This window comes from Melopsittacus undulatus, chromosome 6 (genome assembly GCF_012275295.1).
Source record: "Melopsittacus undulatus isolate bMelUnd1 chromosome 6, bMelUnd1.mat.Z, whole genome shotgun sequence".
NCBI classification, from domain to species: Eukaryota; Metazoa; Chordata; class Aves; order Psittaciformes; family Psittaculidae; genus Melopsittacus; species Melopsittacus undulatus.
The window spans coordinates 41,440,293-41,465,161 of NC_047532.1; the positions used below are offsets into that span (position 1 = coordinate 41,440,293).

A 24,869-nucleotide genomic window follows, 5' to 3' on the forward strand; every position below is an offset into this window, starting at 1 on the left:
GCACTGACAACCTATTTTCTCCTATATGTGAAAAACCAGTCAGAGGTTAAAAAACCCCAACAAACAACACAACTCCCCTTCCCCAAAAAACCCCAATGCAGTTTTACTCGTGGGCATTTGGTCAGCTTTCTGCAAATTTCCCAAGTAAAGCCTGCCAGCATAAAAGCTAATATTAACACTTCATTTTTTGCCATAAGCAGTAGGTATCCAACCTCTTAAGCCAGGTCATATCCTGTCTCTCAAGCCTGCCAGGCATCCCAAAGAGCTCAGCTACATCAGCAAGATGCTTTTTCTGCTTTGCATACTACAGAAATGTTGTGTATTTACAATTACAGAGTGTATTTCAGTTAAAAGATAAACGTACCTTAAATGCCATGAACTTGTGATATGGTTTGGGAGCCCAAGCATAGATCTCTACAGCATTCTTTAAGGCAATCACCAAGAATTTGATTCTTTCATATTTCACTAAAATGAAAATAAAACCAATTTAAACTTTCATTCTACCAAGGTTGAACAACTCATCTCGAGGAGCAGCTTCTCGGGCAGTATCCACCTAATACATATAGATGAATTCCAAGTTTATTTGTGGCTAAGGTCTATCCATACTTTTAAGAGAAGTTGTCAGGTCAGCTCTAAGACCTGCATCTCTTCAGACATTTTTTTTTCCAGAGAGGCCACTCACCGACTTTGTAATGGATGCATCCTTCCAGGTCCCCAACTGTGATCCAGCCCTGCTTCTTCTCCACTTCAGGGTCGTTGTGTAAAATCCTGTTTCTCAGCCAGGAGAGATAGTACACACGCAGCTTGTTCTTCTTTCCTGTAACAAAAGAAACTTCCCTGTCAGAGCAGAACATGCAGGCATGAGAAATCTGGAGATTTCAGTGCTTATTTTCACTCACAAGATGATAAAGTTCATTTCATGATGAAGCTGAAAACAGTAATTTAGCTGGGCTTTTTTTCTTTTTTTTTTCTTGGGAAAAGATCATATGGAAAGCAGAGCACAGACAGCAGGTGAATAGCGAAGAGCTGGGCTTTTGCTTCCTGCAACCTGGAAATATTCCTTTTCCTCTAAATCAGTGTTCATGGAGAGATGGTCAGGCACAGTGGGGACATGCCCCCAGTTCTCTTATGGCTCACAGCTTACCCAACTATTCAGCTACCTGGCTTCTTTTCTCTCTTCTCCTTCATACAACATTAATTCCACCCTGGAGCTGAAATACAAGCTCCATGGTCTGAAAGAGGCACTGCTATTTGCCAACAAGCCTGGTGCTGGACTCTGAAATGTTGAGGGGCTGTCAAACTTCTGCATGTCTGCCAGCCTGCTTTTGGATAGCTACGATCAGGCTACAAACCTCTCTGTTGCTGCAAAGCCCCCACTACAGGGACAGGACACAGCTCACACTGAGCCTGGTGGGGCAGCGTCTATACCATAAATCAGGACCTCCATCTGCTCATCGGTTTCCACAAATGCCCAAGGCTCATTCTCAGTGCTGACATGGGGGACAGTGCTCCCTCCCCATTCATCTTCCAGCTCTACCAAACCTGTTATTCCCACATCTGTATTCCTCAAACCACAGTGGAGCTGCAGACCAAGGTAAATGATGAAGCAGTGGTTTTGAAGAGCTCTATCTGAATGGAGGGAGCAGGCATTAGCAGGTGAATGCAGAGTGAGCCCAGGGAGGTGTTGAACAATGCAAAAGTAAACAGAAGGATGTTATCAAGCAGTTTTCGTAACAAGCATTTCTCCTACTGTTCTCTGTGTGCTTTGTGGGGCAGGTATAGCAGAAGACTGTGCCCCAGTTCCATGTGCTTCATGGGGCTGCTCTGCAGGGGGATTCTGGGTGCTCTCCTGGGAGACTGGAGAGTTTTTGCTTTTTTGCCAGGAATCACTCATGAGCCTGATTTGAGAGCTCCAAAGCTCCTGGCTGAACCTGGGACAATGACAAACCCGTGGCCCTCACAGTGCTAGAGGTATCCTGAGCCATGGTATGAGCTGGATTCCTGAAGCCAAGGCTCACGGCTCCCTTGGCTAGAGCCAAACAGACCCAAGAGCAGAGCTCACTGCCCCCTCAAACTGTGACTACCTGCCTTGCTGGAGTTTTTGCCTGTATCCTGTACCTTCCCTTCCCTGCTCAAGAAGGATGGTGTATTGTAGATGAAACAGAGCCAGCAGGTGATGGGAGAAAACTTCAAAACCTTTGATTCTGGAATAAACCACCTAAGCTGCCCTGGGAGCTTCCCACTGGTATGGGTGGGCAGGTTTTGTCTGAGCTGGAACTGCTCATGGCATACAGCCAAGAAGGTGAATGACGGGGTGGGAGCACGAGAGACATACCTGATATTGTGACAAGGACATTAAGGCCCTCAAGTACGTCCATTTGTTGAAATCGCCGTCTGTTGATGAGGTTGTAGACCTTCCCTTGCCCACTTCGATCCAGCAGCATCAGGCCATTTTCTGTGCCCACCAGCAGATTCACACCTGAAGAGGGTAAGGCAATGGGCACCAGGAGCCATGGCTGCTCCCAGGGACAACACCCTGAGCTCATCTCTGCTACCACCGTGAGATCCTAGCTAAGACTGCGATCTTCCCATGAACATGAAGGGTTACATTTACAGTGCAGGGACTCAGGGATATCAGCTTTGCTCAGGATGGAGAAAGGGAAAATCAGAGGCAGGGTCTTGGTTCTGTGATGACACATTTGTTTTTCACCACCAGCCATTTGCTCCAGGGAGCTTTGTTGAGGGCACGGCATGCTCAGGGCTTACCCCATAAAGCAGCACAGAGTATTTCCGAGTTGAAGCGCTTCTTGTATTTCCGGATCTCCGGAGTGTCGCTGTGGGGACGGATGTTGGTGGGGTTGACGTTCACCACTGAGATCTTCCGAGCTTCGTTCAGCTTGGCCTGCTCCTGTCTGAGCAGCTCGCTGGTGAACAGGGCTTGCAAGGAAACACAAGACAGTGAGGTGTGATGGATTAATTCTTCTGTCACCTCTTTTTCTGGGACAGGAAGACAATACTTGAGTTATCTCCTGATGGGGGAGCCATCATTATGTTGCAAGCTACTAGACTGGAGAAGGATCATTAGGATCTTCTCACGGATTAGAACAAACACCAAACCTGTCAGCAGGTGATGTCCCTGGCCTCCAGCCCTGCCTGCTGAGCTGACCAGCTCTATTTGTTGCCTGCCAGCTCACATCCAGCCACTTCCAGTGACTTCAGAGCAACTGCCGGTCTTTTTGAGAGATTACCACCTCCCAGTTCTGCCAGGAACATTTCTCCTGACTGCCCAGACAGATGGGTGGGTTTCTGCTGCTCCCTGTTTTCTCCCAGACCCTTCTGGTGGCATTTTGCTGGTGTGGAAGAAGTTGTATGGCAACAGGAGACCACAAGGATGCAGACATGAGCAACGCTTGGACAAGAACAAGTGAAATATTAAACAAGTTAAGTGGGGTTATTCAGCTTTCACAATCTGGTTTCCATGAGGCCCTCCCCTCTCAAACTGGCCACATTGCCTCCTACCAGTAGCAGATGACTCTTCATCCTCATCTTCATCTTCATCAGTAGGTGAGGTCTGATATACTCTGGTGTCCACAAAGGGGGTGAAAGAGGCTTTGGTGCTACTTCCCATACCATACTGGAAAATAACAGCAAAGAAACTGCTCAGAGCACAGAAATAACAATAATTTTGTGTATGTGTGTATAGGTAAGACTTCCTAATCAGCAGACACAATGTTTACACCTGCAGTGCCCTTTTCAAGCCCTCTGTCAACGTCTGCTCCTCCTCCCCCATCACTAGTCCAGAAAAACATTAAACTGGATTTGTGAGTGTCCATGAGCAACGGAAAACAAGAGGAGTGGGGCCCAGCTCCACTCTCTTCTCACAGGCAGAAGCACAGTACAGCCATGAGACCAGTTAGCGGAGAAGCCACAGGGCCAGAGTCAAAAGTCAGTGCAGGTAAACCCCAACTTGTCTGCATGTGAGACACCTGCCTTCAAAAACCATTCTGGGATGCCAGGCAGGTGAGAAGTTGCTTTTCCCACTCTCAGCGTGCAGCCAAGGTTAGCAGGACAGCACTGGGAGCCCTCGGAAAGACCTGGCATGGGGCAGCTGACATGGACCAGTGATCAGTGGAGTAATTCAAGAGAGACGGAAAAGGTGGGACTGTTGCTTCCCTTGTGCCAAAGGCAAACACTAACTAGCACATTCTGAGTAAAGTTTTTCTTTCAACAGGTTGTGGAAATCTATTCTGGAACCCGTAAAACTTAGGCAGGAGTGCTCATACAGCTATAATAGCACTCTATTTTCACCACTTGGTACCTAGGGATTTGCTGGGCTATGCCCAAATTATTGATGCCTGTGGGAAAGTTGGAAAAGTCAGCTCCCAGCAAAACACCTATTTATTGTTCTGCTGAGCTGTTATTGCTGGTCCTCACACCTATTGCAGAGGCAGGCCTCAGCAATGCCCCTCAGCAGCATCTGCCTGCTCTGTTTGGGAGAATCTGAAGCGCTGGAGCTGGGGAAGGCCTGGGGCAAGCCATGCACTGTTCTAAAGCTCTCTCTTTAGCTTTTTAACAGGTTGTGTTAGAAAATGCCCTAGATACTCAGGCTCATCAGAAAATGGCATCCCCTGCAAACTCTGGTTTTCAGCACACTTCATGGGGATGACATGTATGGGTTGCTCTTTTAAACTGTCTGCAGCATTTCAGGTAGGACTGCAGAAACAGTTATTTCTAAGCTAACAAAACTTAACCTGAAGGTATTGCAGGGAATGTCAGAGCCAATACTTTGCCAAGGGAATTCGGGGAGGAACAAACTGCAACATCACACTGCTTTCTTCTTAAAGCCATTGCTTTGTTAAGGCAGAAAATGAGGCTAAGAGCTTCTCTTAAGCAACAGGAAATCCTTGCCTTGGGAGTCAAAGTGACATGATTTTCCCCCTTGTTGAATAGCTTATTTTTCCTACTCCTGTATTTACCCAGGATATGCTTTATGTATGAGCTCCGTTAAGAGCTGCAACAGCAGCAAACCCCACGTGACTCTGCAGCAGTACTACTGCTCACATTATTCTTCCACTGGACATTTTCCTTCCCTGGAAGGAATAAATCTTCCTCAGCTTTCACATCACTGAGACACCAGAGCCCATGGCCAATGCCACTGCTGCAGCCCCTGTGCTGACAACTGCCATGGGGACAAGCCTGTGCTGCAGGAAGGTGTGCCATGGGAACACCGCCACCCTGGCACATCTGTGCCCACACTGGGCTGGTCTCACACGTGTCCTCCAGTGGGCCACTGAAAGATTTAGGGGCAAAAAACTAGTGGGAGCACCCCTGCGGCTTGGTCTTTCCAAGCATTTTGCGACTGGCATCCATGGGTGATCTGGCTTCCATCCCCCGTGCATGCCAAAACCACGCTGTGCATCCTGCTTCCCTTTCATCTTTATTCCCTTGACAGCCCACCTGTTTCCATAGAAACGGGATAGATTACCAAAATGTACATGGTAACCAAGACCCATGGAAGGAGTTAACAGCCTGCAGCAGGGAAAGCTGCAGGAACAGATACCACATTTACATACACAGTATGGCCAAATTTGTGTGCGCATGTGAGATATACTCGTTACTTTGTGCTTCTCTCCTATCCAAGAAATACACATTTTTTTCCCTGTGCTGGATGCCTTTTCCATAAACCACCAAGAATTCAAGGATGAGAAAAAATCAGTATCTACAGGGATGCTTTCCAGCTGAGAGGCAGGTGCTTTCTGACAAATGAGTTATGAAGAAGCCCCTCATCCCAATGCACTGAGCATTTCTTTTCTTTGTCCAGGTTCAGCCATTCTCCTAAGAAGCAGGCATTACTTAATGACTTCCAAGTCTGCTATTTAAATGTTAAGACATCTTCCTGTTCAAGTGTGGTGGCTTACAGAGACAGCAACAAGCTGCAAGGTGTGGTTGTGCTTGCTCCCTTCTTTTTCTCACAGCACCATGAGACACCTGTGAATTAAATCCCCAAGTCTCCTGGTTCATTCAGCCCAGATAATGCAGTTTTAGAAATGGAAAAGATCTTCTTGGTTGGTATTCTGTAAGTGAATATATTTAAACCCAGTGCTTGGCCATGTTTAAGCAGTTCCAGGATGACCGTGGAAGGTGTCATTTTCAGAATCAACTCTCTCATCATCCCTTTCAAGGCAATGACAAAACAGCTAAAACCTTGAGGTGAAGTCAGGTACCATCTGTTATTACATTCAAGCAATGCCCAATTCCAAGCATTTTTTATTTTTATACTGCTAGTAAAAGTACATTATGAAATGAGGATCATCATTTCTATGAAAGAGAATATGATGACAGAACTTCTGATATGTATCCAAAAAAATGAAAGGAAAAAATTAAATGCAGTAGCTTATTCAGCATTTATCATATTCTATGATTCTATTTAGCACCAAATGGGTTTATTTCTCATGACAGAACACAGAACTGTGCCTGGTTCTCACAACTGGTAATAGTAAACCAGAACATATCAATACCCTTGTCTTATGTGTCACATCTTGTACTTTCCAAGTCTTTTTACACCTTACAGAATGTTAATGTTCAATCATGTACCTGTAAAACAGCTACCAGGGGAAATACTTTGCCATAACAGGAAACACACAATTTTACAGGTGTGCAGATTTTTGTTAGACTGAAGAACTATCTAGAATTTTGCTGGCTTTGGTTTTTGCTAACCTTTTGAATCACCATTGAGTATCAGAGATTGCACAGGTGGAAACTGGGCCCAGTTGAAGTTAATGGCATCACTGGCTCTCATAATTTCTTTCTCTTTTATTTCCAAGTGTCAGAAAAAAAACCCAAACAAACCAAAACCCCAGTGAGGGGCTTTCTCACCAGTTGGCAGCATTCAAGTCATCATCACAAAACTCCAACTGGTGGGCTTCACACAAGATCTACTATACATTTCTACCATCAACCTTAGACCCATATAGCAACAACCCGTCAGATTCCCCCATATTTCCACTACACTCACTCATATGGACCAGAAACAGAGAGAGGGAGGAGCCAAGAAAGTCAGGGAGGAAAGCAGGAAAGCCCATTTATGAGGAAGAGATGTTAATACTTGTTTAAAGCGATGCAAAAGAGAAAGAGGAGCCCCCCACCACCTACTTCAGGCACCGAGTCCATGTCCTGCGCATGCGTGGAGACTCGCCCCAGAGCCTCAGTCGGCGTGCCCGCAGGCGAGTGGCTTTGCTGCACCAGGTCAGGGAGATTGATGTGACCTGCAAAGCCATTGCTGGCTGCATGGCCAGAACGCTTTTTTTCACCAGAGGTCTGCAGAAACACAAGGCATGAGGAAGAAAGAGAAGGGGGAAGAAAAAACAGAAAAAGAAGAGAAAAAACCAAACAAAACTGAGTCGTTGGATGTCCCCCAGTTCCTAGAGCAAGCTCAGAAGGACCCTCTCTGCTTCCAACCCCATGCAATCTGGCAAGCAGCTAAACAACCCCCTGCCCCAGGAGAAATAAAGACAGGATTAATCACAAAGTCAATACAGAGTAATTAGCCACATTACAGCAAGAGAAGCCTGATCATTGTCATTCTGAGACAAGGGACGCAGGGCAGATTCTGCTCTTGCCACCATGGCTGAAAACCCCATGGCCAGCTCTCCTCCCACACAGCCATCACTGACAGCAGAATCTGACCCCTCGATCAGTGTTAGCCTTAATGGCTTTGCACAGCTATGGCAGCAAGAAGCCTGACTGCAAATGACAACACAGCCCCCGTTGCATGTTTCTGTAACCCAAAACAGCAGTGAACAGTGGTAGCATCAGCAGAACAACTGTCATTTCACTCTGCCACAAGATTCCAGTTTTTTTATATAGCCCTGTTGGCATGGCATGTGTTACAGTTGTGATGCTAAACACCAAGCTCATTTTGCAAACGGCTGTCTGTTACAACAGCGACTAGTTCTCCTGCTCAACTGCACCACCTTCCCCGTTACAAGGATGCACAGAGAGCTGTCAAGGCTGCAGGGATCCCTGCTCTGAACAGCTCCACACCAGTGGGGGATGAAGTGGGCTGAGCATTGTTGCCCACCTCCAAAACTTGTTGTGAAAAGCAGCAAACATGCTGTGACTTCTTTTGCTAATTACTTCCTCTCAAAGTTGCATTCTGTTTTTTTCTTCATATGTGAATATTTAACATAAATGGAATTAATAATCAAAATGCTGCTCAAGTCTAGTTTGCATTTCATCTAACCATTCCTTCTTCATGATTGCTGACTCTAAACTCCCCTGCCCTTCCTTCTCACCCATACTCCTCCTTTACATAGTAGCAGGAGAGTGACTCCCATATTCACTACCTGTCCCCTCACTAGGAGACCTGCTACCTATCTGTGTTTCCAGCAGCACTGCCAGCATGTTCCAGCAACTAGGAGTCTGAAACACTGGAAGAGTTCTTCCAGAGCCAACCAAGCATGCCTCCTCTGCCTCTCTCCTGCAGTACCATACATCAGGATTGCTCCCACAGCAGCCTCACCTCTGCAACACCAAAGCTAGGAACAGGGACTTGCATCCTTCTGGGATGCCCAATGCCCCCCGCTGCTGGCTCACTGGGCTGGCTGGTGGTGAAGGGAGCTTGGCCTTCCGCAAGCTTGACCAGCCTTTGGTAAAACTCTCCAAAAGTTCTACAACACTGCACACCTCTGACAGTTACACAGTGCATAGGTTGGGAAGAAGAGGAGAAACTCTGGGCCAGATTTCAAGTGTATTAACTAAATGCTGTAAAGCTAAGATAACTTCAGTTGCCTGGAGCTATAGTGGGATTACAGCAGAGTAATTTGTATGAGCATTGTCCCCATACACCCTGGCATTACTATTCACTGCTGTTTGTAGTTCTGAGAAACATTTGCACTTGTTACATTTGCTCCGAGTGTAAATTGCATTAACAAGAGCGCTAACGAGCACAATTTACTTCAGTCATTTTGTGTTCCGAACACACAGCACTGTTAGTTTTTGTGCTTACATGGGCAAAACCTCCTGAAGATGCTCCATGGGAATATTTGTTTTATAACTTACCTCCCTCACCATTAAAGTCCCTTCCCTTGAAATATTGCTAAACGTATCTGCGTGGGAAGTCTCTATCCCATGGGTTGTCACCATTCCCAGGTTGTACGGCTCATTGCTGCCAGAAATTCCCGTTGGGCTGTGGACAGAATGGAAAAGCATTAATGATGAATTATTTCCTTTGCTAGACTAGATGACAAATCCTCTAATATACTATTAATTTAATAAGGGTAAGGTTTGTATCTCACAAGAAACAAAATTAGAAAATATATCCACTTAAACATATAGCGAGATTATTTCTCTTGTCAGAAATACAGGACCAGAGTCAGACTGATACACTACAGATACAGCACAGAGACCAAAGAGAAGGGCCTTTCTCATCCCAAGGTGCCCCAAGAGGAGCACTGGTGAACAGGTAACAAGTTGCTGCAGTCCTCCTCTGCCTTACATCAGTTTTTCTACTGAAGTTAAAAAAACCCCAAAAATAAAAAAATTAACTCTCTTTATTCCCCACGTCCACCCGTGAAAAGGGAACAGTGCTTCAGAGCATCCGATGGCAAACAAGAGAGGGGATGAAGTTTGGAGGAGGTGTGAGCAGGAGCACAAGTTGTGTCCTCCAGCTCTTTGGTGTTTTCTAGGTGAAGATGTAGCCCTGACCCATAATTCACCTTGAGTTTATTGCTGTGCTCCTATCTCAAGAGAGAGGCTGGAATTTATTCTCACACCCATTTAATTTTTGGACTGCCAGAGAGTGGATGTTGCAGGTGGTGAGCAGCCACTGCTACTTTATTATTATTACCTTTGTAGCATATCAGCTGCTTACATATAATTCAAACAAAACCAAAAGCAAATGTCAAAGTTCCTCTGGATTACCCAGCCCTGCCTGTGTGCTGGAAAATGATGATGGTGGTTATGAAGATGTTGTTGATGAGACCCATTACTCTGCATTTGAAAGCCATACAGACCGGTTGCTTACCACCAGTATTGAAGTAATTCACTCTTTAACATGTTACCCTCTTGCACACCTGCTTGCCAGAACCTAAAGGCTCACGAGGGAGCCTGGTAATATGAAAAGCCAAAGCAAGCCTGCATTAAACAGGGGTTACTGATCCAATGCAAGACATGAGCTCCAGGGATCCCAAGGTGTAACTGGTGTGATAACGGATCCTCACCTGTATCATATCAAATGTACAACTGGACAGGCATCACCAAAGTACTCCAAAGAAGAGTGTGCCGTACTTCTGCAGCACCTTTCACCTGAGGAGCTCATACCTTCCTACCACTAGCTTTTCAACACCAGCAGAGGATGAGAAAGTAACACAGTTATTCCAGTTTCAGAAATAAAAAAAACAGTAACAAAGGAGGCTATGTTAATTTGAGATCATACAGTGACTGAATGAATGCCTGTGGTAGCCATGAGGTCCCAGATTTCATTGGCATTCAGTTTCCGTGTCACCCTACAAGAAATCTCTGTATGTAGGCAAGGGCTGGCTTGTACAGCTCAGAGGAGAGAGAGACAGAGAGACTCATCATAGTCTTCAGATGAAGAAAATGTATCTGCAGAGGCAGAAGGAGTAAAGAGTCCCTCCTGTCCACTGGGACAGAGTGATAGATGGACTTATCCCGCAGCACAAGAGACGTGGACAGAGTTGGGATAAAGAGCACCCCAGTGCTCAGGGAAATTTAAAAATGGGTTATACAAAGATCACTTGGAAGGTGCAGGAGAAGAAGAGATGATCTCTCTTGGGCCCAGATGCTAATGAAAAACACTGAACATGGGAAAGATGAAGCCATGATAGAAAAATGCCCAACTACGTCTAGTTGGGACTTGAGTTAATGTTTCTTTCGTGAAATATAAGTGTAAAGCCAAGCACGTGCTTTCTTTTTTCCCAAACACAGGGCAGTGTGTGTAAGCCTTCACAACTATGCCTGCAGATAGCTGGGAAGGCTTAGATACAGACAGAGCTCCTCCTGCCTCACTGTAACATCAATGGTTTGCATCTTCATGTTCAGTCTCTGGGGCACGTCCATCAACAGGACATTACAGGACAAGTGGTGTTCAGCTGGTGGTGGGTTAGGGGCATCCATCACACCACCATACCCATCCTCTGACATCTGGCAAAGCACTCAGTGAGATACTTAATCCACTGAAAAGCGCTGTGTCAAACCCAAGGTGTTTCATGGAAGCATGTCAGTACAGATTAACCACTCCTGATTAAACTCCTCTTATGTGAGGAGCCTGAGGTTGCTTCTTGCACATGTGACTGCCCATCCAATTCCTGTATATTCATAGCCATTCTTCTGTCTCCTGACTTTCTCCAACAAATTCCAAGAGCTCTGACTTTTTGTCCTGCTGGAAGGAAGCTCCAACACAGGAGCTTGGTACTGTGCATAACATGTACCCTCTAGGTCTCCTTGACACCTGGAGGGCTTCCCTGCCACTCCAAACCCCACCACTACAAAGCCTAATAACATCTATATCAACTAATAATTCACTTACCAGGAAGAATGGAAATTAACTGATTAAAATGCAAATAATCCCCTAAAGCCTTCCCACAACTCCTCTGTGAATTCACAGGGGTAAGAGTCAGACTCCATGCCAGGCAGTGAGCCCCAGAAACGTCCCTGCCACACTAACGCTGCAAAGCACCAGGTAGGGAGCCTGAGTAGGGATGCTCCATGAGCTCACTCTGTGTAGTGACAGCTGTTTAGTGTGTGTCGAAACTATGCAACCCTCCTGCCTCATCTAGAGGCATCTAAAAAGCACAAGTGTCCCATGACCTATAATGGTAACTCAATAGTACAGTCTGCTGACTTTTTCATTTCAGTGCTTTAACCAACCACGTTTTGCTGCCTGTGCAGTGACTGAGCCAAAGACAAAAATCAAAGATGAAGATGCAGATTACTATAATCCCCTACCAGTTGGCACTGGGCAGGCCACAGAGTACAGCACTTCAGCATGGCTTGATCTGGGGCAAGACCAGGCTCAAAAGCCAGCAGAGTTTTAACTCACCAACAACATGGGCAGGACACTCAAGGGATGGATGAGGTCAGATATGTCCACTCTGTCCAAAAACCTGCCTTGCTCATGAACAGGAACAGGTCCATCATCTTGGAGCCCAAGTTCATTGAATGTGTAGTGGAAATAATTCTGTTTTTACCATTAAATATCTCTAGTTTTGACCAGGAGAAAGACTGGTCTGGATACAGTATCCCTTGCAACCACGACATCATTCCCAGTGCCATTCCCACCAAATACTGACATGCTTTGGAAATGCCCCATAACACAGCTACTGTTCCTCAAGACCAAGACACAACAGAGCTTCATAGTTTCCCTTCTCCCCCCAGAGAAAGCGCTTCTTACATAAGCCGTGGAATATCACTGACAGGCACAGTCCCATCATGCGTCTCGTTTTCCCCATCCTCCTCCTCCTCCTCGCTGCTTTCTGACTCCTCACTGGAGGAGGAGTAGTCCGTCACCTTCTTCAGGGGGCGATTGGTTTCTTCGATGCGCAGCTCCCTCAACTCTTTGGCTAAGGCCGTCAGATCCTAAAGGGGATGGGGGCAACAAAACAAGAAAGTAAAGGCTATTATATTTAAGTGAGGAGAAAGTAACAAACATGTCTTCAAAAGCCAATGCTAACAGCACGAGCAACAAGAAATAGCTTTACAGAGTTGTTACAAACATGAAACAAACGTAAGACAATGTTTGTAGCATGTAGCATTTATTAAACAAAACAAAACTGATTTATGCTCACTGAAAAATCAATAGCCAACCTCCTCTTTTTCTGTTTGGAACGTGTATGTGCATATATATACACACACTTATATGTATATACACGACAAAATTATATTTGTTGGAAAGGTGAAGTTCAGTCACCATCATAGTAAACTGGAAAACAACGTCATTTCAAAGATTGGCTTGGAGAATTTCTCCTGCAGGGTTTTCTCTTCTTTCAAACTTCTCAAAGAGACCCCGTAATTATATTTATTCTGTAATAAATGCATTTGGGAAGGAAGCAATGACAGCATCTCCCATGGGTGGTGCAATCCCCACGTCAAGAGCTGCTTCCGTGGTGAGTCTCCGCTGTCGAGCAGCTGCCGAGAGGTGGTGAGGAGCACAAGGAGAAGCGCCCAGCTCAGCCAGACTTCGGAGTCATAGCTCTGAGTCAGCCACACGATCAAAAAAATGGATAAATAAATGAAACAAATCAGTCCCTCAGCGGGACCCATTCAGCACTTCATGTGAAATGTGGCAGCCTACAAGCTAAGGGCAAAACAAAAGAAAAGCTTTGAAACAAGAAAAAAATAAAATAGGAGCAGTCCCAAAGCCTAGTAATAATTTTTCAGTTTACCATGACTTTGATGAGGTCTCAGACCCGACAGTCATATAAAATAGACATTGCTATTTCAAAACAAGGAACATTGCAGGCACCGTGTAGAAAAGAGACTTTTTGTTATCTTACATGCTTTTATAGCAATGCAGGGGGAAGCAGTAGGGCAGAAAAGCATGAGAGCTTGAATTAGAATGGGTTAGAGAACTCTGTTGCACAAGACATGCACATGACGAACAAAGCATCGCAATTGTCAGTCTTACCATTTCTCCCTTTATTAGTGACCGAGGTAGGCATCAGTGCATTCGGTCAGAGATAAAGGATTAGGGAGAAAGAAACTCATTGAAAAAGACTAAATTCCACAATTGTCTTATGGCCATACTCTCATTTACTGCATTTCCAGTTTACCGTTCCAGCAGGACGACTACAGCAATATTAATTATGGTTGCAAAAAATCTATCCCGTCGACATGTGAAGAAAACGATGGAAAACCTCTATGCTGAGATGAACACCCAGTTTATGTCCTAACTGTGAAGCAGGAATATTTTGCAAGCAGTATGTACTTCAGTTACTGATGACCCAACACCTCCCAGCAGGCTCCCACTGTCGACAGTTGCACATTCTGCTCCCAGGTGTGCCTTGCCCAGCCTCTGATGTAGAAGAAGAACTCCCATGAATGTCAAGAGATCTTTGCATCAGACCCATAAATACTAGTAGACCAAAACCCGTCATTTTTAAAATAACCAAAGGATGAATCCCTGCTTCACAGTAGGTACCTGTGATGGATATTAGATATCCCTCTCCAAATGCTCTCTGTACCTTTAAAGAAAGGTACAAATTATCAAGATTAAAGTATATCACAGTATATTACAGGTATCAAGACTAAAGAGAGTATGTGGTATTTCAAGACTATTTTTGATGCCAAGACGTTTGGGATAGAAATGCAGTCAAATCTGCAGTCACGACAACTAATTATTTTAATTAGCGCTGTAGCAGCTCAAATGATATGATTGTTTCTTTTCCTAAATAAGAATTAATGACAATTTCAACAGCTTAACAATGCTTTCCATTTATAGTATAAAATATGCTCTTTATTAAGCACTTGCCTTTGAACTGGTTTAGAGCCTTCTCAACGAGGGCTTTAGGACTGCATAAGAGCCTCTTAAAACTGCAGCTGGGCTTCCTACAGTGAAGGAAGGACTAGGACTGAACCCTTCCTTATCACAGTGATAAACTGAAAATTGCCTTTTTTTTTCACATTTAATTTCTAACATGTTTCAAGGCACCCTATCAGCTTCCTTGGTCATCACTAGAAGATAATAAAGTATTTTAAAAATCAGTTTGATTAGTTTTTAACAACTAATTTGGAAGCTGTAACAGCAGTAATACTCTACACAATATAATCAGGTAACTTGTATTCCCTAGTTAAAGCTTTGCCTCAAGATGTTAATTTTTTGATGCTATAACTTTCTCTAAGTAATGAGCACTATGTAGGATTAAATGGCTTCACTGAGTTGCTCTTGGACCAAAACCAATCTGACAACTAGAAAGTGCTCTGTAGTTCCACATGTGCTTGAAATGTTATTACTGAGGATGACATAACACGTAAGTTAATAGTATCAGTGCTTTTTAATTACTTTTAACTACAAAGACTTCTCTGGATTTAGTATTTGCTGGAATCAAGTCAGATTGGTTTCCAAAACCACACAGCTCATTGAATTTGAATTTAGCGCACATGCTGCCTTTATTTAGACACTGATTTATGTGCTCTTTCCTTAACAAAGCACTTCACTACACAAAACGCATTGTTCATGTTTTACTGAAGAGAACAAGTTAACTAACCAGCACATCTTCCTTCTTCTGTATCTTCCACTTTCAGAGGTATGAGGCTGTAGGAGATGCTGCTGGTACAGGTGCTTGCCATTACAGCCCCAAAATCACCAGTATCAGCACACAGTGATGTGTGTGAAATAGGTTAAATGCTACATCAGGAATGTCTGGTCTTTCCCCATGAACACTAAAACATTCAGCATCACCAGATGCACATATATTCAAAATATTATCATATGGTAAAAAAAAGGTGTAATTCAGGACTTTTGTTTTTTTAAGAGGATGAAGGAAGACTACCATTGGCCATCAAGACCCAAGATGCCTTTGCTGACTCTGGCTTTACAGCTTATGGTCCATGAGAATGAATTACCCCATGTATCCCACTGCTTTGTTTTCCTTCATTTGCCAAGCATCTTCTTTTGGATTAGGTTTAAAATGCACTTCAAATAGTGCTCAATGGCCCCACTGAAATCAGTGGGTGGCTGGGGGCTGTAGCTGAGAGCAGAATGCAGTGAGTGAGTGGCACAGGCTGCCCAGACCACCTCCACTGGCACCAGAAACCTCCGTTCTTGCTCTTTCTCTTTCAAAAACACCAAAACGGCAGCACTGTTTGCCCTGTGTGTGAATGCTGGGGTGCTTCTTGCCACAACTTCCATGCAAGTGGTCTGGCCAGTGGGTTTCAGGCAGCCTTTGGCTGAGCAGAACACAGCGGCCGTGTCGCTCCCCTCCCCACGCACAGGCTCCCTACACCGAGACGCAATTGTTCGGTCTCTTGTCTGCCCCAAGAATTACATCTCCACCTCTTCAATGTCAGCACCAAGAAAACCCGGTTCGGTATTGAGCACTAACAAGTCAACCTTGCACAGGCATGACCCACTGAGAAAAGATATCACTAACCTCATCTATAGCTTTCTTATAGCTCTGTGGGTAAAGGAAGAATAATCAGCATCAGAGGAAACAGATCAGGACAGGAAAAAGCCAGAGGAAGGGCAAGCAGGTTAGAAATAAAATTAGAATTGTTAGCTCAACGCTGTGGAGTGTAGAGAAAAAAAAACATCAACAAAACATTATTACACATTAAAAAAGAGAAGCAGTGGAAATTAATTTCATTAGGCCAAGTTTGCAGTTTTAAAATACAAATGTCATCAGCATTAAAACAGGAGGAAACACTTCGGATGAGATTTTGCTCAGAATAATCAAATGGGATTGTAGAGAGACCACTATCAGGTTTGGTTTTAAGCTGTGAAGGCTGTCGGGGGCTGGTTTCCAGAGCAGAGCATCCCTCCACTGGGCTGCTGCAGGGGGACATGCAGCACGGAACACAACAATGTGCCATAGGCAACCACCACACCCAAGCTAGCAAAGCCCTTAAGCATCTGCTTCACTTGAAAACACAGGCTTAAGTGCTTTCCCCTAGACTTGGGCTCCTGATAAAAACTCATGCACTCTCTTAAGCATTCATATCTCCCGTGGGCTCTTGCTGTACCACTGCTTTCCAGTCTCTACTGGAGAAGCAACAGTACTAGCCTCTTTTTGGGGGGCCCTGCAGTTGTGCTACCACACTGAAGGGAAACGTGGCCAAGCCAGCTGGCAACATTCCCATGGGAAATAATTTAAGACTCACAGCGGGTCGGCTTGGTCGTGTCACATCCCTGTTGTCTTCCTGCTTGACCTTAGCAGGCTCATGGGAGAGCACAGGGGACCCTTCAGGCTTGGTGTTTCCTGAGCAAAAGGCAAGCACAGAGAGTGGGAATTAAAATGTTGCTCAAACCTGTCACTGCATCCTGTCACCTGGAACAAGTGGGATTGAGGGTTCCATCATCGTTTTGTTTCTGTTGTCTTGAAAAACCCTCCTGCTCCTCCCTGACTGTCATTGCAACAAGTCTCCATCAACATAGCAACAAATGCCATGACCCAGGCCTGCCTCCACTGACAGCCCTCTCACAGTGTTACTGCCCTTCTTTCTACTAAAGAAACAAATTCACTTTGCAAAAGAGCAGAGCATGTGATAAACAAAAGCTCTGCAGCATCTGACATTGCTGGGACATTATTTGCCACAGGATTCCTCATTACTAAAACCAAAATCAAACCAAAAAGGACAATGGTGATAAACTCCTTTTACTTATTACCTAGAGGATTAATGATTTCAACAACGGACATGTCATTTTACAGCCGAGTCATAAAAAATTCAAAGCATGGAGACAGCATTTGTTTTAATGCGCTTCATCCCTAGGGATTTATACTGCGGGGATGTGCCAGAAATGCAGAAATGAGCTTTAGCAACTGCTACTGCGATTAAACGGGGGAATGGAATATCTTCAAGAGTGGCTCTAAGATGAAACAATTTGACTAGGAACATAAACCCAGTGTCAGCATGGCTGCCTGGCAAAAGCATTTTAGAGAAAGCTTCTTATGGTCTTATTCACTCCTCTACTCCCATCTCAGGCTCTGCACAAAGATGAAGCTCCAAAAAAAAAAATTAAATATACTTCTAAAAGTGAAACAGACTCCTAAAGAAACCATCACAGAAGAAGTGTGCTTGGATTGACGAAGACAGGAAGCACACAGGTATTTTTTTTTATCATTTTGTTTACCCTAAAGCATAACTTACCTTATTTTAGTGTGAGGTGTCCCTGCCCACGGCAGGGGGGTTGGAACTAGATGATCTTAAGGTCCTTTCCAACCTTAACTATTCTATGATTCTATAACCCCTATGTCCTTTTGTACAAGCTACTTGGCACCGTGAATGCAGAAGCAGCACATGCTGTCGTGGGCACTGTACATCAGCATCCAGGCAAAAGGGAGTGTTGGCATCTCTGCTAAGAGGTCAGCTGGTCACAGAAGTGCATCAGGAATGATAAATTCTGATTTTTTAATTTGTTAAAAACCATACATGAGATCACAGATCTCTTGTCCTTCTTGCTTACCAAACAAGCCGCAGAAAGCATGCCCGATGCTAAGGGATATTCTCAAGAATCTCACCTCTGACTCTGTTGCGCTCACTCGAGCCAGCCTGGGAGCCAGGCTGGGACCCACCCTGGGAGCTGGGCTGGGAGCTGGGAGTGCTGGAGCTGGAGGAGCTGCCGCTGCTGGTCCTCTGCAGTGGGCTCTCCACGATGGGCTCTGTCCTCCTCAGGTCTGGGTTGCTGCAGGAGCACAAACCAGAAGGACACCATGAGCCAGTGTCACATGCTCCTCCAGTCTTCAGCTGCTTCCCACACTGACTGGGAGAATTGCCAAGGTAGGGGACACCTCCTCTGCTGGACAAGACAGGGCTGAGCTCTTCTTTTCTGAAGCTACTGAGCCTACAAATCCCACTGAGGGACTATGTAGAATTAGGCACTGACCATCTTTATGGAGGTGCACCACAACCACAATGAAGAATTGGCTAGAGAAGCATTCTGCTCTTATTTTGCCAAATTCATCAAAAATTAAGATTTCTGATTCTTTGTTCAGAACTCCCTTTCAGCCTGTAATGTGCAATGCTGGAGTTATCTACTTAACTATCAATATTCATCACGGAAGTGGGAATTTGCACATCACTGTTTGACAGAGAAAGAAGTATTTAACTGAAGAAAGGATCTCAAGTTTGCAACAAGGCTACAGATCACTTTTACCACTTATTCATACTTCCCAATTTTAATGGCTTCACTTTGAACTTGCATCAGAGATCCCCTTTTGTTCCTTGATTTCTCTTGCCTTGTGAACATGCATACATCTAGAATAAAAAGCATCCTTGATACACGAAGAGTGACTAATATCTTTCTGGGTATCAGGTGCCTTCAGGAAATTAATTCTTATTTGGCACTGAAATGAAATCAGAAGACATGTTCACACAGAGTTATGCAATTTGCTTTTATACAATATTTCTGTTAAATTATCTTATTCAAAGTCCTGTTAAAAATGTATGAAAAGTTTTATCCATCAAGTCCAATGAGAACTTTGCATACATAAAAAGAACGTGGTAATAGTGCCACATGAATAATACAATTACAGTTGGACGCCATGAGTGTAAGGTGCAACGTCTGTGGGGTCTGCATGGCACGTCCCTCAGAGAACAACCACGTTGGTGCAAGTTGTGCTAAGGCCCACTGCCATAATGGGGTTGTTGGCAGAATCGTTTGGACAGAGCCTAACATGGATATTGTATAAAATCCCTGCCTGTTGTTATTTCACGTTGAAACAGGTGGGTATTAAAATGATGACAGCAAGACAGCAACCTTGTGTGTGCAAGGAAAATACCCTCATTTGCTACAACAGGGTGACAAATAAAGGAAAGCATATTTTTATAATATTTACATTTATGCATGGGGGGAATCAAGAACCAATAGGACAAGAAATACAAAAGGAAAGCTGGAGAAATGTTACACTGCTGTGAGAGAAATGAAATATGAAATACTTTCACTGAATATTAAGTTTAATGAATACGACAGCATCCTAATAATTTCCAGTTTTCATCCAACTGAAGGCCTCCAGCTCATGTTGTATGGCTGATGTGTCCTTAGCTAAATTAACTCATGAAGCGTATTTGAAAACTTTGGCAACTAATGTATACAACTGTACCAACCAGGACTGGGACTGCAATGTCCAGGAAACAGTGAGCAACCTTCAACTTGAACCCCAGATCCCCTTATTATTTTTATTTCCAATATCATCACTTCCTAGGACTACGCAGCCCAATATCCCCCTGCATTTTAAATTGTTCTTCAAGCAAACGCTAATTAAAAGAACATTTTAAAGAATTCAAAATGCTTCAGCCTTCAGCAATAAAGGGAAACAAACCACAATATGAATGTTTTTTCTATTAAAAAAAAAAACAACAAAACAGCAAGAAGATTCTTCTGCTTTCTGCTACCCCTGTCAGCTACTCTAAGCTGTTGCCCACAGTATGCAAGTCTGCTGATGCACGGTTGGGGCACTGAGCTGGAAAGAAGAGTATATCCTGAAACTGGTGACAGCACATGGCTACAGACATTCCAGCATTCTCTTTTTGACCTCATCCTGAAAGGACAAGGCAGAAAGAAGAAACCAAGTAGCTCCTTCACACAATGCTATGGGGAACACATATTACCTTGAGATTTGCCAGTCTGAGGTCTGTAGCTGTCTGTGATGTTCTGCAAACCAGAGACAAGCTCTCGCATGACTAAGCCAAGTTTTTTCTATCCAGCTGTGAGCAGAGTCAAATTTCCTGCTTGGTTTAAACATGCCCAGGGATAGCTCTGACATGGCAGATCAGACTGTTGCTGTGGTACAGCATCTTGCCTCAGCCCTGCACACCACCATGCCCAAGAGCTGCATGAGGCTAAACTAAAGGCCCTAGTCCTAGGAAACTGAAAGTAATTTTATCTTTGGTCTACATCTAATGAAAATCTCCCCAAGCTGTATCAGCACATTCCTCAGCCATTATCTGTGAAAAGCTGCTCTGATGCATAGAAAAACTATGGTACGTATCACTGAGATCTCCCCACTGGCTGATGTGGATCCCCTTGTAAGTAAGAGGTGACACTGGGAGAAACAGAGCCTGGTTCTGCTAAAGGGAGTGCCCAAATTCCTTTTTTATCCCTAGCTGCAAATGTAGCATCCAATTCCAAACCCTGCAATGCCCAGGAACATATTCAGCCCAGGGAACAAAACCTCCAGGGATCTAAGCATTCACAGCCTTTGGTGCCAGTACAAAGTAGTAATGAATGAAAAAGTTGACTGCAATGATAAGAGAAGCATAGCAAATCTTGTGTTGTTACCAATCAGTAAAAGCAGGGCTAAACCCAGCCCACATCTGGGCTCCCCAGCCAGGCAAAGGAGTACGTGCTGGGATCACTCCTGCCCGTTGCCCTCTGTGTCTGTACCTTGCCCACATCCATACCTTGCTCGAATAGGCTGTGAGCCCAGCCGGGGCCCCAGGGCACTGCCATTGCCCGGGGAGTTCTTCCTTGCCAGAGCAGGGGATATGGAAGTGGTTCGTTGAGGCACCTGGAAAAGAACAGACACATTTGCTGTCACCCAGTCTGCTCCACCATTCAGGCTGCTGTTCGCACACCTGAGAGATCACCTCCCAGCACTGCCTTATTACTTGATTTACAATTGATTTCCCACTGAGGGATAGGCAATTATAAACCATAAAGCTCTCAGCTTTTAGAACATATCTCCCCAGTGTGAGACAGAAATGAGCTGCAAAGGGTGTGGTGAGGGATGCTGCTGGCAGGGGAGGCGCTGAGCAGCCCAGCTACCATAAAACAGGGTGCTTACTTTTTTGAAGGTGAATGTATGCATGTACACACACAAATACAATTCAAATCTGACAAAACACAGAAAATTACTTTTTAAGGTAAAATTCTAACTGAAGTGCATTTCAGAGACACAATGGATTTTTTTTTTCTTGTGAATAAACACACAGCTATGTTAGGCAAGAGAAAATGATTTAGAGAGCAAACAAGCTTCATATTCTGCAGTATCATTAGCTACAGCTTGTCTCATTAAAAGGAAATCTCCCCTCTGGGTAGGGTACACTGCAGTTATGACCTGGGGAGTATTTTACCTTCCTCTGAAGCATCCAGCTATAAGCACAGGCAGAAACAAGACCCTGGACCCCAGAGACAGCCAGCCCTGCCTCATGGGGCAGTCCTTTCATTCCCATTTACAAACACATCAAATCCACTTTGGGCAGTAAAATGTGAAGTCAGACTCCTCATGGCTGTTACTGCTGACACAACAGCCTTAAATGTGATTTCTTGGGGACACCTTACAGAGTTTACATTCTCTCAGCCAAGGGGGAAAATACTCCATAGTGTTGGAAAACAGCTTTTTTTCCAAGGAGCTGGTGCTGTGGTTTCACCATGAAGTGCATCTCTGCAGTTAAGAGACACCCTTCTCAAAGGACTCAAGGCAAAAACCAACTACAAATTGCAAGTTTTTTTCTCAAAATAAGGTTGAAATCAGGCACCCACCCTCCTGCACTACTGAGAACTGAAGAACACAAACAGCTCCAGGAGCTGTTGGCTTGCTTTTCCTTAGGTGAGCACTGATGTCTTCTCTCACTTGCTGGTAGCAAAAATGGGAACGTTATTAACATGTGACAGGCCACCATAGATCCCTTGCACAGGGAGGCTTACCTGGTAGCTGGTATTTTGCTCTTAAGCCACTTACTTTATGAATACAAAGAAAAACTGACTCTTAATCAGGGACAAATACTGCCTTCATGTCACTAATGACTTTGTAATCATTTTTTCTCTGTAAAAATCCTCCACTGCTGAGCACTGGTTCACTGCAAGGGGAATTTTAATGGCCACATTATAATCCTTCCAAAATGAAGGTGCATAAAAACAATGTGATTGAAATACTGGTCCAGAAGAGTCTTAATTAGAGAGGTACTGCCAGATACTGCCAAAACATCAGTGAATGTAAAAAGCTGCTGGAGCCCTTACAAGTCTTCCATCAAACATTGATTGCAACTGGAGGCAGGGTATCAGACTAAAAAGGACCCATCTTATTGAATATGACAAATTTTATGTTCCTGTAATTCTATTTAAACAGAAGGTTGTTTTTTATCCTAGGGGAAGAAGACAATAATTTATTACAGCCTCTGTCTAGGCTCCAGAACTTTCTTTGTTGGAGGGCAATACTATTTTGCAGCACTGTGTGTGTGCCCAAGAGCAGCTACCAGCATCTTGTGCAAAACCTTCCTTGGGAAATGCAGCCCTGGGGCTGTAGGTACTCGCCGAAGAGCCACAGGGATGGGCTCAGTCCTACCCAATCTGCTTTGCCAGAGGTACCAAGTGCAGCATTATCCCATGGGGACTTAGCTCTGAGATTGCCTCTTTGACGTGCTGAAAGTGAGAAGCGGTAGTGTTACCTTTGGTGGAATGTCTTCCTCCTGCCGTAACCAAGAACTTCGGTCAAACTTTTCAATGCGAGGGGGCAGAGGAGGGTTTTCTGAGGTGGGGTCCGAGTTCTGCCTTGGCATCTCAGTGCGGTGAGAGGTCACCGTCAAAGCCTCCTGAAACCCAGCCAATCCCTTTGCAGGCTGTTCATGCAGTGACTGAGACCCAGACAAGGAGCTTCCTTGGGATTTCACAGTGACCAGATGTGGAATCTAAGCACCAAGTCAAAACAGAACTATCAGTACAAAATGGGGGGGGGGGGGGGGGGAAGAAGAAAAAAAAAGAAAAAAGGAATAAAAAATATTTAAAAAATTGATTAAAAAAAAAACTTATTAAAATATTTGATTTAGCACTTCAGATGCACTGAAAAGGCCCCTCAGTTTGAGATCAGCACTCCCTTGGTTTCAGGAATGCCTGATTTATATTGCTTCAACACAATACCTATTAAAAATCAGGCCTGTACAGCTCAGCCTTTTAAAATCAGGCAATGTCATTCTCCAGTCCTGACTGCTCCTGCATGCAGCTGGAGATAGGCTCGTGCCGACAGCCCAGTGCCAATCCATGGGTACCACCCCAGGAGCAGGGGCAGGCTTCTCTCTCCTGCCATCTCCCATGCACACCGTGCCTGCCCCAGGCTCTGCCTGCTACTGGATGAATTTACAGCTCCTATGCTTACACCTCTAAAGTTGTACTAATGAGTCTGGCATGGATTTTCCCTGCTAAAATGGAGTAAAAAAAAAAAAGGATAATAAATAATAATAAAAAAAATCATCAGGAATTCTGAGGCATAGATGGCTTAAAAAAATATCTTGCAGCATGAGTTTCTATTAAGGTCTAGGTAGCCACTATTCCATGAATCAGCCCTACAGATCTAGAGGTTACAACTGAAAAGAATACCAAGATTTGTTTTGGGAAATCTGAGGAATCCACAAAGTTAGTTTGTGAAATCAGAGCTTCGTCCCAGGACACTGTGAAGCTGCACTTCTTTGATACAGGGGGGTTGTAACTTTTATTTGACATTTCTACTTACATGTCTATGTACACATATACATGTATCATATGTATATGTGTATGCATGCATACGTTCACATGGGTAAATTTCATTAAGATTTTATTGCCAAACAGAAGTCTTTGTAGCTATTGACAACATATGTTACCGAAAAGGTCACTGAAAAGTATTTGGTCAATCAGAAAGATTACAGTGGGGGTTTTACATACTTCCCAACATATACAGATCATATACACTGGGTCAAAGAGCTGTATGTTTAAGGACTTTCCTGTATGTATTTTGTTTAAAAATGGCATTGTACTGCTGTCCTATGAGTGCGCATGCCACACGTGGATGGCATATTTTCCCATAGAAAGCCCCACAAGACTTGGAGCAAAGGCTTTATACTTCCCTCTGAAACACCTGCTGAAGTCTGTGGATCTGTGGCAGTAATTCCAGGGCTGGACTAGAGCCAGCATCAACACTCTTACAGCTTTTGGTGGCAGAGTACTTACAGACCTCATGGCTGGGAGAACTTTTAAAATAACGATGCCCCTCCTGTGTGATGGTCACAGTGATCTATGCCCTCTCCAGATGTGTTTGTGACTGATGTCAACTCAATGGAAAACCAAAACAAAAGCTTGAATTAAAGCAGTAAAGAAAGCAAAAAGCAGCTTGGATCTTTTGCACCAGGCACTGTACTTTTAGTCGCTTTACATAAACCAGATCCAAAGAGGAACAGAGGAACAACAGAGCAACTGCCACACTGGACCAGACCAGCAGTTCCTCTTT

The 24,869-nt window shown here is 44.4% G+C and overlaps 1 protein-coding gene across 5 annotated transcripts in view; it reads right to left on the reverse strand.

Moving 5' to 3' along the window:
- Positions 1-24,869, reverse strand: part of TNIK (TRAF2 and NCK interacting kinase) — a 161,369-nt gene that overhangs the window by 7,269 nt on the left and 129,231 nt on the right. For 3 of the 5 annotated variants that reach the window (XM_031047057.2, XM_031047058.2, XM_031047056.2), the window contains 12 exons: positions 23,062-23,301; positions 21,076-21,182; positions 18,195-18,358; positions 16,837-16,934; positions 12,413-12,597; positions 9,061-9,187; positions 7,153-7,317; positions 3,520-3,634; positions 2,767-2,937; positions 2,336-2,479; positions 683-817; positions 365-465 (listed from right to left, as the gene is read on the reverse strand). In XM_031047057.2, coding sequence (XP_030902917.1) covers positions 365-465; positions 683-817; positions 2,336-2,479; positions 2,767-2,937; positions 3,520-3,634; positions 7,153-7,317; positions 9,061-9,187; positions 12,413-12,597; positions 16,837-16,934; positions 18,195-18,358; positions 21,076-21,182; positions 23,062-23,301 — 1,752 coding nt within the window. The remainder of the gene's footprint in view (positions 1-364; positions 466-682; positions 818-2,335; positions 2,480-2,766; positions 2,938-3,519; positions 3,635-7,152; positions 7,318-9,060; positions 9,188-12,412; positions 12,598-16,836; positions 16,935-18,194; positions 18,359-21,075; positions 21,183-23,061; positions 23,302-24,869) is intronic. The other 2 variants (XM_031047060.2, XM_031047059.2) reach the window with 2 other exon arrangements.